At 46.6% G+C, this 18,800-nt stretch overlaps 1 protein-coding gene across 2 annotated transcripts in view; it reads right to left on the bottom strand.

The window, feature by feature from the left end:
• per3 (period circadian clock 3) overlaps positions 1-18,800 on the bottom strand; it is a 28,243-nt gene that overhangs the window by 2,634 nt on the left and 6,809 nt on the right. The window contains exons 3-21 of one of the 2 annotated variants that reach the window (XM_084167434.1): positions 16,502-16,659; positions 16,166-16,284; positions 15,673-15,871; positions 15,525-15,576; positions 15,255-15,403; positions 14,527-14,605; positions 12,736-12,842; positions 11,559-11,715; positions 11,356-11,464; positions 11,099-11,227; positions 7,215-7,311; positions 6,928-7,033; positions 6,669-6,811; positions 3,056-3,220; positions 2,709-2,966; positions 1,526-2,541; positions 1,076-1,253; positions 774-972; positions 300-450 (exon numbers count right to left, since the gene is read on the bottom strand). In XM_084167434.1, the coding sequence (XP_084023560.1) occupies positions 300-450; positions 774-972; positions 1,076-1,253; positions 1,526-2,541; positions 2,709-2,966; positions 3,056-3,220; positions 6,669-6,811; positions 6,928-7,033; positions 7,215-7,311; positions 11,099-11,227; positions 11,356-11,464; positions 11,559-11,715; positions 12,736-12,842; positions 14,527-14,605; positions 15,255-15,403; positions 15,525-15,576; positions 15,673-15,871; positions 16,166-16,284; positions 16,502-16,659 (3,571 nt within the window). Of the gene's footprint in view, positions 1-299; positions 451-773; positions 973-1,075; positions 1,254-1,525; positions 2,542-2,708; positions 2,967-3,055; positions 3,221-6,668; positions 6,812-6,927; positions 7,034-7,214; positions 7,312-11,098; positions 11,228-11,355; positions 11,465-11,558; positions 11,716-12,735; positions 12,843-14,526; positions 14,606-15,254; positions 15,404-15,524; positions 15,577-15,672; positions 15,872-16,165; positions 16,285-16,501; positions 16,660-18,800 lie in introns of those variants that run through there. The other variant, XM_084167435.1, reaches the window with a different exon arrangement.

An 18,800-nucleotide genomic window follows, 5' to 3' on the forward strand; every position in this document is an offset into this window, starting at 1 on the left:
GAGAGAGAGAGAGAGAGAGAGAGAGAGAGACAGAGAGAGAGAGACAGAGAGAGAGAGGGAGAGAGAGAGAGAGAGAGAGAGACACAGAGAGAGAGAGAGAGAGACACAGAGAGAGAGAGAGAGAGACACACAGAGAGAGAGAGAGAGAGAGAGACAGAGAGACACAGAGAGAGAGAGAGAGACACAGAGAGAGAGAGAGAGAGAGAGAGAGTTAGCATGCACCTTTTTGCAGTGTGTGTGTAAATCTATATGTCTTTGTGTGTGTATATGTGTGTGGTGTGTGTGTGAGACCTCCCTACCTGTGTGTCTAACATCTGAGGGACGGTGTGTTGTTGGATCCAGGGGTGGACTTCAGCCAGCTCCTCTCTCTGTTCCTGGGTGAACCAGGGCTGTAGAGGCCGCAGCAGATGTAGCTTCTCCTTGTCCTCAGCCAGCACCTCTGCCTGGTCCCTGCAGGGTAACCAGCATGTCAGTACGCTAGGAGGGTAGGCATACCGGCTGTCTGGGTTCTAGAGCATGTTCTAATATTAAGTTCTAGTGTTCCACTCTAGAGCAGGGCTCTAATAATAGGTTATAGTGTTCCATTCTAGAGCACGGCTCTAATAATAGGTTCTAGTGTTCCATTCTAGAGCAGGACACTAATAATAGGTTCTAGCGTTACGGTCTAGAGCAGGGTACTAATATTAGGTTCTAGTGTTACATTCTAGTGCAGGGTTCTATAGAGTAGAGTTTGGGTTCTAGCATTGGATTCTAGAGTGTTTGAGTTGTGTTACCTGGGGTGGATTTGGTAGGTCATCATCACAGGTTCTGGCATGTGCTGGATCATGCGCCACAGGGAGTTCTCGGCACGCATGTTGAAGGCGTGTTGTGTGTGTTGTGCGTGATCCTGCTGGGTCTCTTGGTTCTTACAGGCTTTGCGAGACGTGTCTGACGAGTTGCTACTGGCAAAGTACTTACTGCTGTTACTGCTTCCTGGGGCATGGTGAGAGAACACTGGGCATCAGCACTCTAAGGGGATGTGTGTGTGTGTTTGTGCTGTACCTGTGTGTATTTGTGTGTGTGTGTCTATGCGTACCTGTGTGTGAGGTGGATGTTCCATTGGAGCCAGAGCCTAGAGAGCCAGGCTCTCCAAAGCCGGACCCAGAGGCGTTAGAGCCAGTACCTGACCTGGCATCTTCCTGCAACAGCAGGTCCAACAGCTCACTGGATGTAGACTGGGCGTCATGGTTACCCGACTCACAGGGTGCATCAATCTGATGAGGGAGAGGGGCATGAATAGTTGTGTTACCACCTCTTGTTATGTAAGTGTTCCATTGAATGTTAAATCTGGAAAAAAAAGATGAAGCCTGGTCTCTCCTTCATGACCACTGATTGGTGAAATTAAGGTTTTTAACTTTCCACTGCTTTCACCTTCTGCTGGATTGTCAGATCAGCAGCTAAGAGGAAAAGGAAAGGAGACAGGGAGAGCCAAGTCTCGAAGTGAGAAACACACATGGTAAAAGGTGAGAGGTCAGAGTTGACTCACCCCCTTGGTTTGCGCTTCGTGCAGGCTCTCGGCATGGGCGTGTGTGTGTCCAGTGCTGCTCTGATCCTCGCTGGGTTTGGGCAGCTCCTCCTGCAGCAGGTTGAGTTGCAGTGGGGAACTGGAGCGAGAGCTGGAGAACAGAGCCGGGGGCCCAGTCGCCGCCTCCTCCCCCACTGAGGAGCTTGGTCTGGGGGAGCAGTGTAGCTGGCCTGGGGGCGTCTGGGGCTGGGAACTAGGCTGAGGCTGGGCTAAGGGGCCTAGACCAGGGCCGAAGCCTGACATGGTGAAGGGGGCCTGGGGCAGCAGAGAGGATGTGGTGGGGTAGCCTGGAGGGTAGGAAGGGTAGTTGGTAGAGTAGCCTGAAGGGTAAGAGGGGTAGTTGGCTAGAATCACAGCCATCATTGGGGCCATGTAAGGGTTCAAACCCTGGGATGGGGCCATGGGCTGCATGTTGGGGAAGCCCTGAATGTTCTGTATCTGAATGGACTGAAAGTTCTGGCTGGGAAAGTTGGACTGGATGGACTGCATCTGGACAGACTGCATAGACTGGGTCTGCATGTTCTGAATGGGCTGCATAAACTGAAAGTTCTGCGGAAGGTTCTGCTGAATGTTCTGTTGTAGGTTGTGCTGAAAGTTCTGTGGGATTGAGTTTGGGTTCTGGTCTGGTTGAAGCACCATGGGGCCCACGCATGCCTGCTGCTGTTTTCCCCCTTGGTCCACCCCTGGCTGGCCTCCCAGCATGATGAAGTAGGGGGTCTGGAGGTGACCCATGGGGGCTTGTGGAGGGGATATAGGAGGGTAGGGCAGCCCCAGCTGGGGAAGGGGGTTAGAGGATTCGGAGGAGGGCCAGGAGGAGTAGGGGGCGAGAAGGGCAAGAGGGGCTCGGCGAGGGGGCTCGGGTGGGGAGGCGTAGCTGTCAGACAAAGTTTGGGGTTTGGGACGCTTGTGTTTATTAGGCTTCCCTGTCCGAGTGCGGTTCAACCCAGCTGCACTCACTGGCTGTATCACGTAGTCACCTGAAGGGAGGGAGGAGAAAGAACAGTAATCACAAATACAGCACATCTATCTGTAAGAAAACCTTATAGTCCTAACAAAGCAATGCCACAGGCCTCCAGCTTGATGGCGACACAAGTCACCCTGCTCCAAAGCATGTGTGATAACAGTCCCCTACACACACACTGACCTGGGTGGTGAGAATGAACCCCGGAGCTGTTGTCTTGCTGTAGATAGGAGCTGTAGGGACTGTGGAGGATGCGATGGCGGAAGCGATCCACATACTCCTGCTCCTCCTTCTGAGTGTGAGCTGAAAGGACCTCCTTGGTCAGACCCACCAATTGCAGCTCCTTGGCAGAAGAGCTAAGGGTGGGTCTAGGGGCCGCGCGAGCAGGAGTGGGGTCAGCAGGCTCGCTGCCCATTGGTGCATCCTCTAGGGCTGTCACCACTGGAGGGCGGGCATAAAGAAGATAACTTTTTATTTAATTTTTCAGGTCATTACAAATAAAAGGGTATATTATGATGGTGTGTCCGTACCTGACTCTGGCTGGGGAACGTGTACTATAGTGCTGCTGTAGGAACACTGGCTGGTGACTGACACTACACTCATAGCCTTTGTAGACAGAGTGATGTCTGTGAGAGGAGCTCCCACCACCACTGCTGCTGTAGAGCCCACTGACACCTGATTGTCCAGCACCACAACTACACAGACAGACAGAGACAGACAGAACAAACATCAGAAAGCTGTGTGTGTGTGTGTGTGTGTGTGTGTGTGTGTGTGTGTGTGTGTGTGTGTATATATATATATATATATACACACACACACACACACTACCGTTCAAAAGTTTGGGGTCACTTAGAAATGTCCTTGTTTTTAATTGAATATCTACAGTGGGGAAAAAAAGTATTTAGTCAGCCACCAATTGTGCAAGTTCTCTCACTTAAAAAGATGAGAGAGGCCTGTAATTTTCATCATAGGTACACGTCAACTATGACAGACAAAATGAGATTTTTTTTCTCCAGAAAATCACATTGTAGGATTTTTAATGAATTTATTTGCAAATTATGGTGGAAAATAAGTATTTGGTCAATCACAAAAGTTTCTCAATACTTTGTTATATACCCTTTGTTGGCAATGACACAGGTCAAACGTTTTCTGTAAGTCTTCACACACTGTTGCTGGTATTTTGGCCCATTCCTCCATGCAGATCTCCTCTAGAGCAGTGATGTTTTGGGGCTGTCGCTGGGCAATACGGACTTTCAACTCCCTCCAAAGATTTTCTATGGGGTTGAGATCTGGAGACTGGCTAGGCCACTCCAGGACCTTGAAATGCTTCTTACGAATGCTTCTCCTTCGTTGCCCGGGCAGTGTGTTTGGGATCATTGTCATGCAGAAAGACCCAGCCACGTTTCATCTTCAATGCCCTTGCTGATTGATGGAAGGAGGTTTTCACTCAAAATCTCACGATACATTCTCACGGCCCCATTCATTCTTTCCTTTACACGGATCAGTCGTCCTGATCCCTTTGCAAAAAAATAGCCCCAAAGCATGATGTTTCCACCCCCATGCTTCACAGTAGGTATGGTGTTCTTTGGATGCAACTCAGCATTCTTTGTCCTCCAAACACGAGGAGTTGAGTTTTTACCAAAAAGTTATATTTTGGTTTCATCTGACCATATGACATTCTCCCAATCCTCTTCTGGATCATCCAAATGCACTCTAGCAAACTTCAGACGGGCCTGTACATGTACTGACTTAAGCAGGGGGACACGTCTGGCACTGCAGGATTTGAGTCCCTGGCGGCGTAGTGTGTTACTGATGGTAGGCTTTGTTACTTTGGTCCCAGCTCTCTGCAGGTCATTCACTAGGTCCCCCCGTGTGGTTCTGGGATTTTTGCTCACCGTTCTTGTGATCATTTTGACCCCACGGGTGAGATCTTGCGTGGAGCCCCAGATCGAGGGAGATTATCAGTGGTCTTTTATGTCTTCCATTTCCTAATAATTGCTCCCACAGTTGATTTCTTCAAACCAAACTGCTTACCTATTGCAGATTCAGTCTTCCCAGCCTGGTGCAGGTCTACAATTTTGTTTCTGGTGTCCTTTGACAGCTCTTTGGTCTTTTTTTATTTATTTTTATTTCACCTTTATTTAACCAGGTAAGCTAGTTGAGAACAAGTTCTCAGGCCATAGTGGAGTTTGGAGTGTGACTGTTTGAGGTTGTGGACAGGTGTCTTTTATACTGATAACAAGTTCAAACAGGTGCCATTAATACAGGTAACGAGTGGAGGACAGAGGAGCCTCTTAAAGAAGAAGTTACAGGTCTGTGAGAGCCAGAAATCTTGCTTGTTTGTAGGTGACCAAATACTTATTTTCCACCATAATTTGCAAATAAATTCATTAAAAATCCTACAATGTGATTTTCTGGATTGTTTTGCCTCATTTTGTCTATCATAGTTGACGTGTACCTATGATGAAAATTACAGGCCTCTCTCATCTTTTTAAGTGGGAGAACTTGCACAATTGGTGGCTGACTAAATACTTTTTTCCCCCACTGTACATAGGCGTACAGAGGCCCATTATCAGCAACCATCAGTCCTGTGTTCCAATGGCACGTTGTTTTTGCTAATCCAAGTTTATCATTTTAAAAGGCTAATTGATCATTAGAAAACCCTTTTGCAATTATGTTAGCACCGCTGAAAACCTGTTGTGCTGATGAAAGAAGCAATAAAACTGGCCTTCTTGAGACAAGTTCAGTATCTGGAGCATCAGCAATTGTGGGTTCGAAACAAATAACTTTCTTCTAAAACTCGTCAGTCTATTCTTGTTCTGAGAAATGAAGGCTATTCCATGCGAGAAATTGCCAAGAAACTGAAGATCTCATACAACGATGTGTACTACTCCCTTCACAGAACAGCGCAAACTGTCTCAAACCAGAAAAGAAAGAGGAGTGGGAGGCCCCAGTGCACAACTGAGCAAGAAAACAAATACATTAGAGTGTCTAGTTTGAGAAACAGACGCCTCACAGGTCCTCAACTGGCAGCTTAAAAAAAAAACATCAAGCGCTATGATGAAACTGACTCTCATGAGGAACGCGACAGGATTGGAAGACCCAGAGTTAACTCTGCTGCATAGGATAAGTTCATTAGAGTTACCAGCCTCAGAAATTGCAGCCCAAATAAATGCTTCACAGAGTTCAAGTCACAGACACCTCAACATCAACTGTTCAGAGGGGACTGTGTGAATCAGGCCTTCATGGTCGAATTGCTGCAAAGAAACCACTACTAAAGGACACCAATAAACAGAAGAGACCTGCTTGGGCCAAGAAACACGAGCAATGGACATTAGACCGGTGGAAATGTGTCCTTTGGTCTGGAGTCCAAATTAGAGATTTTTGATTCCAACCGCCGTGTCTTTGTGAGACGCGGTGTGGGTGAACGGATGATCTCCGTATGTGTATTTCCCACCGTAAAGCATGGAGGAGGAGGTGTTATGGTGTGGGGGTGCTTTACTGGTGACACTGTCTGTGATTTATTTAGAATTCAAGGCACACTTAACCAGCATGGTTACCACAGCATTCTACAGCGATACGCCATCCCATCTGGTTTGGGCTTAGTGGGACTATCATTTGTTTTTCAACAGGACAATGACCCAACACACCTCCAGGCTGTGTAAGGGCTATTTTATCAAGAAGGAGAGTGATGGAGTGCAGCATCAGATGACCTGGCCTCCACAATCCCCCATCCTCAACCCAATTGAGATGGTTTGGGATGAGTCGGATCGCAGAGTGAAGGAAAAGCAGCCAACAAGTGCTCAGCATATGTGGGAACTCCTTCAAGACTGTTGGAATAGCATTCCAAGTGAAGCTGGTTGAGAGAATGCCAAGAGTGTGCAAAGCTGTCATCAAGGCAAAGGGTGGCTATTTGAAGATTCTCAAATATAAAATATATTTTGATTTGTTTAACACTTTTTTGTTTACTACATGATTCCATATGTGTTATTTCATAGTTTTGATGTCTTCACTATTATTCTACAATGTAATAAATAGTACAAATAAAGAAAAACCCTTGAATGAGTAGGTGTGTCCAAACTTTTGACTGGTACTGTGTATATTTCCATCAGAGATGGTCTGAGCTGTGTGTGTGTAACTCACCGTTGGAGCTGGCCTGGGCAGTGTGTGGGTCTGTGGTGGGTTTGTCATCCTCTGAGGTAGAGGAGGAGGAGGAGGAGGAAGATGTGCCGATGGAGCGAGACTTGCTCTTACGCTTCAGGGCTGGACCACAGCCCTCCAGATACCTACAAAAACACACACTTTATTCGGATCCTCAATGAAACATTGATTGCAGATCAAAATACATGTACCATCACAGTGACATCGTCACGCTCTGCATTCAGTCAGAGGATCCACCCACCTGATGATGCTGTCCACAGAGTTGATCTGCTGATAGGACGGAATGTGCGCTTGCTTCCTGGTCTCCTCGTGCCCTCTGACCTCAGCCCTGGCGTGGAGGAGGGGCACTGTGTGACATCACAAAGGGGTCATAGGTAAGCCAGAATTGAGCTACTGAACGGCTAGATGATTAATTGATTAGCTAAATGAGGTGTGTTAGTGCTGGGCTGGTACAAAAGCCTGCACAGCCTTTGGTTCCCCATGACCAGTATTGGTAACTGTTGGATCAGTGTCTGAGCATTATCGTACCTGTGGCAGATTTCCCAAAGGGGGTGAGTATGTGGCTGGATTCCAAGTATGCCTGCTGGCCCCAACTCTTCACCTTGTTCACATCAGCACAGATATGCTGCATGGCCATACACACATACACACACACACACACATAAAGAGTTAGCCATTATACTGTAGTGAAGCTAGTAACTAGTGCCGGGAAGTTCGGCTTGTTACTGACTCAGATCTTTTCGACTAGTTCAGTCAAAATAACAAATCTTTCGACTAATTTTGTTCATGCGAGTCAATAATGCCCAGAGCACACAGGACCCCCTACCGGTGAACGATGAATTGAAAACTCGAAAGAGCCATGATTCTACAAGCTTCTCGTTCCTATGTTGTTCACCATAGGCATACAAAGGGCTTATTGAACCTGCCATTTGTGACTGAGACTTGTGAAAGTGTGCTTTAAACAATGTACATTTGTTGATTTTTTAGGCATACAAATACGATTATTTCTTGATACATTTTAAACGAGGTCTAGTTGTGGCCGCAACCGGACTAGATTGTGAACGACTCTTGACATAATGCATTGCTTGACAGCCGTGAGGGTGAAAAGCATTTAACCATTTACACTCGTGGGAATTGGCCTCTATGGATAGGGCTACATTTAAATGTTACTTACAGAAGAAATATGAAAAGCATATGCATAACCATTGTAGGTATTGAAAGGGAACAGTTTGGAGGTAATGTGAGTACACAACAGTTCACCTGACACAAGACTGTTGCCTTTATGTGTATTTTACATTTACTGTACTTCTCGCTGCATTTGTTGAAAACTAAATCTGAAAATACACTGGTTACATTCATTAACATGATAAGAATAATCCTGGAAAATATGGGGTAGATGCAACATAAGACAAACAAATGACAAGGGTCTGAGTGAGAGGACTAACTGGTGTCTCCAAGTGGCCACACACCTCTCCTAAGTGTGCACAGCTCCTAAGTAATTTCAATGCACTTTTATGACTTAAAGAAGAGTCTTCAACTATAAGATACTTTTTTAGCTCTCCTAGCTGTGCCGCTGAGGAACTAAAGCAAGCACACTTCTAGTTGTTTAGTTTGGAACACAACTCTGCATCCCCGCCCTCACACAATTACTGTTGTTGTTTACGCAATCCAAAAACGGTCAATTATAAATCGCAATCTGGGTCAGGTGGGCATGATTTGAAAGCTTGTTCTATTGCCAACATGACTAGCTAAGTCATAAAATACGATCTTACAGTGTTAGGCTTTCACAAGGCGACTCAGAGAAACAGATTATAATTTTGATGTGTATAGAAAGGAGTCATGAGTGCATTCAGGTGCGTGTGCCAGGGCAAATTTTCTTCACAATACACAAACATAGGCTCATTCTGTTCAAAACAACCCAGGGTATGATGACATGTCATCTTCTAACTGTAAATCAAACATAGTGATCATAAACATTGACACTGTAAATTACATCAATTTTATGATTTTGGCTTACTTGTATAACATCAAAGCGGTATTTACTATAATCCTCAACGTCTCATCTTTAAAAATACATAGAGTCATCTTAATTTACAGTATCTCCCTCACTCAGAAAACAAAACATTTGCAAAAGTTGCCCAGGGATGAGGGTAACTTCTTGTCCTCGCATGGTGCTCAAGTTCAGAACAGCTGTCAGTCAAAACCCATACAGCGCTGTGAAGCGCAGAGCCAAAGCTCTAACGTCATGTATAGCATGTTACTGTACAGCCACTACTCGCTTATTAGTGCCCAAATCTGCCATTTTCAACCCGTATATGAGTGTAATGGGCTAAGCACAATATCGTTTGCGAACTGTACCCTTCCAAATGATTCGTTCTCGAGTTTGTTGAGTAGAACCAAAACATACACAGCCTCTGCTCAACAAACACAAACTGTTTGGAAGGCTGCAGTTTGCAAATACTATTGTGAGTAGGCCTTTACTCTCATACCCATCACAACGTTCAATAATTAATTAAATTCATTCTTGCAACATGCGATCAATTATCAGTTCTAAACATGTATTTTTCTTCTCTATGCTGCCTGCAGCATGATCTACACTGCGCCAAAAAATAAAGGGAACACAATGTAACTCCAAGTCAATCACACTTATGTGAAATCAAACTGTCCACTTAGGAAGCAAAACTGATTGACAATACATTTCACATGCTGTTGTGCAAATGGAATAGACAACAGGTGGAAATTATAGGCAATTAGCAAGACACCCCCAATAAAGCACTGGTTTTGCAGGTGGTGACCACAGACCACTTCTCAGTTCCTATGCTTCCTGGCTGATGTTTTGATCACTTTTGAATGCTGGCGGTGCTTTCACTCTAGTGGTAGCATGAGACAGAGTCTACAACCCACACAAGTGGCTCAGGTAGTGCAGCTCATCCAGGATGGCACATCAATGCGAGCTGTGGCAAGAAGGTTTGCTGTGTCTGTCAGCGTAGTGTCCAGAGCATGGAGGCGCTACCAGGAGACAGGCCAGTACATCAGGAGACGTGGAGGAGGCCGTAGGAGGGCAACAACCCAGCAGCAGGACTGCTACCTCCGCCTTTGTGCAAGGAGGAGCAGGAGAAGGCACTGCCAGAGCCCTGCAAAATGACCTCCAGCAGGCCACAATGTGCATGTGTCTGCTCAAACGGTCAGAAACAGACTCCATGAGGGTGGTATGAGGGCCCGACGTCCACAGGTGGGGGTTGTGCTTACAGCCCAACACCGTGCAGGACGTTTGGCATTTGCCAGAGAACACCAAGATTGGCAAATTCGCCACTGGCGCCCTGTGCTCTTCACAGATGAAAGCAGGTTCACAATGAGCACGTGACAGACGTGACAGAGTCTGGAGACGCCGTGGAGAACGTTCTGCTGCCTGCAACATCCTCCAGCATGACCGGTTTGGCGGTGGGTCAGTCATGGTGTGGGGTGGCATTTCTTTGGGGGGCCGCACAGCCCTCCATGTGCTCGCCAGAGGTAGCCTGACTGCCATTAGGTACCGAGATGAGATCCTCAGACCCCTTGTGAGACCATATGCTGGTGCGGTTGGCCCTGGGTTCCTTCTAATGCAAGACAATGCTAGACCTCATGTGGCTGGAGTGTGTCAGCAGTTCCTGCAAGAGGAAGGCATTGATGCTATGGACTGGCCCGCCCATTCCCCAGACCTGAATCCAATTGAGCACATCTGGGACATCATGTCTCGCTCCATCCACCAACGCCACGTTGCACCACAGACTGTCCAGGAGTTGGCGGATGCTTTAGTCCAGGTCTGGGAGGAGATCCCTCAGGAGACCATCCCCCACCTCATCAGGAGCATGCCCAGGCATTGTAGGGAGGTCATACAGGCACGTGGAGGCCACACACACTACTGAGCCTCATTTTGACTTGTTTTAAGGACATTACATCAAAGTTGGATCAGCCTGTAGTGTGGTTTTCCACTTTAATTTTGAGGGTGACTCCAAATCCAGACATCCATGGGTTGATAAATTTGATTTCCATTGATAATTTTTATGTGATTTTGTTGTCAGCACATTCAACTATGTAAAGAAAAAAGTATTTAATAAGATTATTTCATTCATTCAGATCTAGGATGTGTTATTTTAGTGTTCCCTTTATTTTTTTGAGCAGTGTATTTTCCTGTGCGCATATTTGACAGACAGCTGTTGGTCGGAGCACGTCTCTGGAATCGCTGAGCCGGAGGAGAGTGTATCAATCCTGCTGTAGGACTCATTGAGGCCAGCAGGTCAAATGAGTGATGACTCACGAATCAGTAAAAATAATTGTTCAAAAATAACGAATTGTTCGAGAACTGCAGAAACTAGTAGCTAGGTAACAGGAATAGTATTGTAACAGGCTGTAGTGGTGCTGTATTGTCTCACCGATTCATGGTGTGAGTCCTCCCACAGGTTGCCATTGCTGTCGCTAGAGGAAGCCACACTGATGTAGTGCTCATGGGAACCGTTACTGCCCAGACTGCCATAACCACTGGAGCCATTATTATGGACCGGCTGAACAGAGAGCGAGAGACACACACACATTTATACACACACACACACACACACACACATGTTCCAGACTGACAGGATTAAACTGGTAGCAATATTCTGTAGGGGCCATGGTGTTTGTGTATTCTTACCTGCAGGAAGAGCTTGTAGATCTTGGCCTGCAGGTTTTTAATCTCTTCGTGGATGATTGGCAGGTCCTCTTTACTCCGAGCAGCAAACACATCTTCATTCAGAGGGCCCCTACACAGAGACACACAGGGTCAGAGAGAGAGAGATTGAGAGAGAGAGAGAGATTGAGAAAGAGAGAGAGAGAGAGAGAGAGAGGTACACTCACGTCCTGACTTTGTGTCGTCCGATGATGAAGGTGACCTTGCGGCTCCAGGGGTTGATGTAGCTGGACCAGCTGGTGTCCAGGGTGACGTAGTCTCCGTTTTGACAACGAAGACGCACTGGGGAGTGTTCAAATGGAGACTGGCCCGCATACTTCAACACTACACAGAGAGAGGGAAGGAGAGAGAGGGGGTCAAGGAGCAAGAAATAGAGGTAGAGAGAGATTGTAACTATACTGAACAAAAATATAAATGCAACATGTAAAGTGTTGGTCCCATGTTTCATGAAGTGAAATAAAAGATCCCAGAAATGTTCCTTCGCACAAAAAGCTTATTTCTCTCAAATGTTGTGCACAAATGCGTTTACATCCCTTTTAGTGAGCATTTCTCATTTGCCAAGATAATTCATCCACCTGACAGGTGTGGCATATCAAAGAACGGATTAAACAGCATGATCATTACACAGGTGCACCTTGTGCTTGGGACAATAAAAGGCCACACTCACACAACACAATGATGTTTCATGTTTTGAGGGAGCGTGCAATTGGCATGCTGACTGCAGGAATGTCCACCAGAGCTGTTGCCAGAGAATTGATTGTTCATTTCTCTACCATAAGCTGCCTCCAACATCGTTTTAGAGAATTTGGCAGTACGTCCAACCAGCCTATCAACCGCAGACCACGTGTAACCACACCAGCCCAGGACCTCCACATCCGGCTTCTTCACCTGCGCGTTCGTCTGAGACCAGCCACCCGGACAGCTGATGAAACGGAGGATTATTTCTGTCTGTAATAAAGCCCTTTTGTGGGGAAAAACTCATTCTGATTAGCTGGGCCTTGCTCCCCAGTGGGTGGGCCTTGCTCCCAAGTGGGTGGGCCTAAGCCCTCCCAGGCCCACCCATGGCTGCGCCCCTGCCCAGTCATGTAAAATCCATAGATTAGGGCCTCATGAATTTACTTAAATTGACTGATTTCCTTATAGGAACTGTAACTCAGCAAAATCGTTGAAATTGTTGCATGTTGCGTTTATATTTTTGTTCAGTATAGTTGCTTGGCAAAATTGTAATTGGTTGATTGGTAAAATGGAGGATGTGGATGCAAGGTTGCTGTGGTAGTTGGACTGTTGTGATTAGTTGGCTGCTGTAGTGAATTGTTGTGATTGGTTGATGTGATAAAGGCGTACCCTTGCGGTGCATAGAGAGCATGATGGGGCGGTCCTTCGGGTGAATACAGGTCAGCAACGACGTGCCAATCAGATCCTGAGGCAGGTATCCTAGCAACGGCACAGCTCTGCACATAAACACCACCAAACACACAGTCAGAGTCAATTCATCTGAAACATTCTACCATGGGTTTGTTTACGTGTGTGTGTATACAGTGGGGAAAAAAAGTATTTAGTCAGCCACCAATTGTGCAAGTTCTCCCACTTAAAAAGATGAGAGATGCCTGTAATTTTCATCATAGGTACACGTCAACTATGACAGACAAATTGAGAAAATAAAATCCAGAAAATCACATTGTAGGATTTTTAATGAATTTATTTGCAAATTATGGTGGAAAATAAGTATTTGGTCACCTACAAACAAGCAATATTTCTGGCTCTCACAGACCTGTAACTTCTTCTTTAAGAGGCTCCTCTGTCCTCCCCTCGTTACCTGTATTAATGGCACCTGTTTGAACTTGTTATCAGTATAAAAGACACCTGTCCACAACCTCAAACAGTCACACTCCAAACTCCACTATGGCCAAGACCAAAGAGCTGTCAAAGGACACCAGAAACAAAATTGTAGACCTGCACCAGGCTGGGAAGACTGAATCTGCAATAGGTAAGCAGCTTGGTTTGAAGAAATCAACTGTGGGAGCAATTATTAGGAAATGGAAGACATACTGATAATCTCCCTCGATCTGGGGCTCCATGCAAGATCTCACGCCGTGGGGTCAAAATGATCACAAGAACGGTGAGCAAAAATCCCAGAACCACACGGGGGGACCTAGTGAATGACCTGCAGAGAGCTGGGACCAAAGTAACAAAGACTACCATCAGTAACACACTACGCCGCCAGGGACTCAAATCCTGCTGTGTCCCCCTGCTTAAGCCAGTACATGTCCAGACCCGTCTGAAGTTTGCTAGAGTGCATTTGGATGATCCAGAAGAGGATTGGGAGAATGTCATATGGTCAGATGAAACCAAAATATAACTTTTTGGTAAAAACTCAACTCGTCGTGTTTGGAGGACAAAGAATGCTGAGTTGCATCCAAAGAACACCATACCTACTGTGAAGCATGGGGGTGGAAACATCATGCTTTGGGGCTGTTTTTCTGCAAAGGGACCAGGACGACTGATCCGTGAAAAGGAAAGAATGAATGGGGCCATGTATCGTGAGATTTTGAGTGAAAACCTCCTTCCATCAGCAAGGGCATTGAAGATGAAACGTGGCTGGGTCTTTCAGCATGACAATGATCCCAAACACACCGCCCGGGCAACGGAGGAGTGGCTTCGTAAGAAGCATTTCAAGGTCCTGGAGTGGCCTAGCCAGTCTCCAGATCTCAACCCCATAGAAAATCTTTGGAGGGAGTTGAAAATCCGTGTTGCCCAGCGACAGCCCCAAAACATCACTGCTCTAGAGGAGATCTGCATGGAGGAATGGGCCAAAATACCAGCAACAGCGTGTGAAAACCTTGTGAAGACTTACAGAAAACATTTGACCTGTGTCATTGCCAACAAAGGGTATATAACAAAGTATTGAGAAACTTTTGTTATTGACCAAATACTTATTTTCCACCATAATTTGCAAATAAATTCATTAATAATCCTACAATGTGATTTTCTGGAATTTCTTTTCTCATTTTGTCTGTCATAGTTGACGTGTACCTATGATGAAAATTACAGGCCTCTCTCATCTTTTTAAGTGGGAGAACTTGCACAATTGGTGGCTGACTAAATACTTTTTTTCCCCACTGTATGTGTACTGACCGATCGTCCACCTCCAGGAACACACAGCCCGGGGAGTGTGTGGTGGTGAAGATGCTTTTGTCCATGGGGATACGGGGAGCTGCAGGAGCAACAGCAGCAAACAAGGTCAGCCTCCACTAACTCCACCAGCAACAACATTCATAACGCTCTATGGAATCTTCCATTCTCCTCAGAATATTCTAGCCATCTCCTCCTAAACCTTTTGAGCTAGACATACCAAACTTACTATAAACTGAATGTTGGCAATGAAGAACATTGTATCTCTTTATGAAACTGTCATTCTCTACTTCTCCCCTACCTCCGTGGATATGGTCATAACCTACACCTCCGTTCTGCCACCTCTGGCCGCTTGGCACCTCCATCGCGGTCACGTCTCTTCTCTGTCCTGGCACCTCAGTGGTGGAAGAACCTCCCCACCATGGTCAGGACAGCAGAGTCGTTCCGCCGGAGCACAGACTGAAAACCCAGCACTTTAGACTGCACCTTGGATCCCCTACCACTGACCCTTCCCCTCCTAACACATCCCCCCCAGACCCCCAAAATACCTCAGCACTTAACTGTTGTACTTGTGTTTCTTTTTACTAGCACAAATTTCGCAGATGGCGTTTTAACTTGCAATGATGGTGATATGTAGTTATCTTACCTGATAAGAGAGTCTTGCTATATGACTAAAAGGGAGAAATGGAAGTGTGAGGTTGGGTTGGTGTTGTGGTGGTGGCGGGGCGTACCCTCATATCCTGAGATGATGCGTTCAGCCAGCGCCAGACAACACGACTCCTCCTCCTCTCCTAAAGCTCCGCCTCCTTGCACCTTCAGCAGGTAGGGAGTGATCTTGAACGGGTTGTAGCGCATCTCCCCCTCACGGTCCTTACCACCCCTACACACACACACACACACACACAGGTTATATACAAAGGCCTAAAACAAATACATACTGACACATCTATACACACACATGTACTTTGCAGATTACTGCCTCTACACACGGAAACACACACCTGATCCTGCAGAAGAAGGACTTGACCTGGGCACACTCAAACAGAACTGCCGCTGTAGAGAGATGGGAGAAAATAGGGGTTACACACTCATCACTCAACACCACACACACACACGCAAACAAACACATACATACACACACGTACGTACCACTGTGTGAGCTGCTCCAGGGTGGTAGGTGTGGCTGGGCGGTGTGTGAGTAGAACACGTTGACGTCCTGGTGGAACAGCAGCTCCACAAACTTAGCCGAGTCCAGGAACTTCTTCTTACAGCAAAGGATGCTGGGAGCCTGCTCCGATGCGTACATCACGCACCCGCTCGCCAGGGAAAACACCACCAAGAACGAGTCCTAAACACACAGAAACACATGCATGTACACGCACACACACACACACAAATACGCATGCACACACCCATACCCACACGCACGTAGAAGACCACACACAAGCCGGTGTGTGTACCAGATATGCAAGACTTTAATATACAGTAAAACCAAAAGCACTTTGGGGGGGTTGTTTTCCATGTTTCTAAGGCTGTGTGTATAAGTGTGTCTTGTACCATGTTTTTGAAGGTGTCTGTATGAGTGTGTGTTGTGTACTGTGTGTATAAGTGTATTGTGTATGAGTGTGTGTGTGCTGTGTACCGTGTTTTTGAAGGTGTGTTCAGAGGTGACTCTCTTCAGCTCCTCTAATCTATAGGACGTGGAGTCTGGTCTCTCCTCCTGGCTGTTACGCAGTAGCAGCTTGTAGTACTCACTGTTGGCTACAGAGGGTGCCACAAATACAATACTCAACACTCATTTTTAATCCAAGCAAACGCTTCACTCTCATTGTCCAACTTTCTTTTTTAATGAAAAATAATGAGGAAAACAGGAAGATAGTACAAACTAAGGCTAAGTGAATAACAAGCTTGCTCTCTCTAGTCAGGCTTTCTGGTTAATCCCCTAACCTCACGCTCTAGTTTTAGTACTGTGTTTTACATTGGACTTGTTTGACACAGTTGAGTGCGTAGTGTAGCGCCTCCACAGTGCTGGCTTTACTGCGACTGCATTTGTCTGACGGAACAGTCTTCTTCATCTCAGCTACTGTCACCATCATTTCCCTGTGAGCCTGCCCCCGACCTGCATCAGTCTGCTCACTGTTCAACAAACACACAATATTATTAGACAGACACAAGTTGGTTAAACACACACATAATCAATAGAAACACACACACACACAATCAATAATCAATAGAGGCGGCGCTCCTAGTGGCCGGTGATTTTAATACAGGAAAACTGAAATCCGTCTTACCTCATTTCTACCAACATGTCACCTGTGCAACTAAAGGCAAAAAAAACTCTAGATCACCTTTACTCCACACACAGAGACGCATAAAAAGCTCTCTCTCGCCTTCCATTTGGCAAAATTGACCATATCTATCCTCCTGATTCCTGCTTACAAGCAAAAACTCAAAACAGGAAGAAGTACCAGTGACGTGCTTAATACGGAAGTGGTCCGATGAAGCGGATGCTAAACTACAGGATGGTTTCACTAGCACAGACTGGAATATGTTCTGGGATTCATCCGATGGAAACTATCACGGATTACAAAAGGGAAACCCAGCCGCGAGCTGCCCAGTGACGCGAGCCTACCAGACGAGCTAAATGCCTTCTATGCTCGCGTCGAGGCAAGAAACACTGAACCATGCATGAGAGCACCAGCTGTTCCGGACAAGTGTGTGATCACGCTCTCCATTGCCAATGTGAGTGAGATCTTTAAATAGGTTAACATTCACAAGGCAGCTGGGCCAGACGGATTACCAGGACACGTACTCATAGCATGCGCAGACCAACTGGCAAGTGTCCTCTCTGACATTTTTTGAGCAGACCACCATAGTCCCTGTGTCCAAGAACACCAACATAACCTGTCTAAATGACTATCGCCACGTAGCACTCACATCTGTAGCCATGCAATGCTTTAAAAGGCTGGTCATGGCTCACATCAACACCATCATCCCAGACCCAATCTAATTTGCATACCGCCCCAACAGATCCACAGATGACACAATCTCTATTGTACTCCACACTGCCCTTTCCCACTTGGACAAAAGGAACACCTACGTTAGAATGCTGTTCATTGACTACAGCACAGTGTTGAACACCATAGTGCCCGCCAAGCTCATCACTAAGCTAAGGACCCTGGGACTGAACACCTCCCTCTGCAACTGGATCCTAGACTTCCTGACGGGGTGGCCCCAGGTATAGTATTTAGTATTTTATTTTATTAGGCTAGTGGTGAGGGTAGGCAACAACTCATCCGTCACGCTGACCCTCAACATGGGGGCCCCTCAGGGGCATGTGCATAGTCCCCTCCTGTACTCCCAGTTCACCCACTACTGCGTGGCTGCGCACGACTCCAACACAGCGGTGGTAGGCCTGATCACCGACGACGATGAGACAGCCTATAGGGAGGAGGTCAGAGACCTGGCAGTGTGGTGTCAGGAAAACAACCTCTACCTCAACGTCAGCAAAATAAAGGAGCTGATTGTGGATTACAGGAAACGGAGGGGCTGTAGTGGAGGGGGTCGAGAGCTTCAAGTTCCTCGGTGTCCACATCACTAAGGACCTGTCATGATCCAAACACATCAACACAATCATGAAGAGGGCACGACAACGCCTCTTCCCCCTCAGTTGGCTGAAAGATTTGGCATGGGCCCTCAGATCCTCAAAAGGTTCTACAGCTGCACCATTAAGAGCATCTTGACTGGCTGCATCACCACTTGGTATGGCAACTGCTTGGCATCCGACCGTAAGGCGCTGCAGAGGGTAGTGCGTACGGCCCAGTACATCACTGGGGCCGAGCTCCCTGCCATCCAGGACCTCTATACCAGGCGGTGTCAGAGGAAGGCCCTAAAATATTGTCAACTACTTCAGCCATCCAAGTTATAGACTGTTCTCTCTGCTACCGCACGGCAAGCGGTACCGGAGCGCCAAGTATGGGACCAAAAGGCTCCTGAACAGCTTCTACCCCCAAGCCATAAGACTGCTGAACAGTTAATCAAATGGCTACCCGGACTAATTGCATTGACCCGCTTGCTTTTGCACTGACTCTTGCACTGGCTCTATGCACACTCACTGGACTCTACCCACACACACACACGCTGCTGCTACTCTTTATTATCTATCCTGATTGCCTAGTCACTTTTAACCCTACCTACATGTACATATTACCTCAATTACCTCGTACCACTGCACATTGACTCGGTAACGGTACTCCTTGTATATTGCCTCGTTATTG

Source organism: Coregonus lavaretus (assembly GCF_964263955.1).
Source record: "Coregonus lavaretus genome assembly, chromosome: 8".
NCBI classification, from domain to species: domain Eukaryota; kingdom Metazoa; phylum Chordata; class Actinopteri; order Salmoniformes; family Salmonidae; genus Coregonus; species Coregonus lavaretus.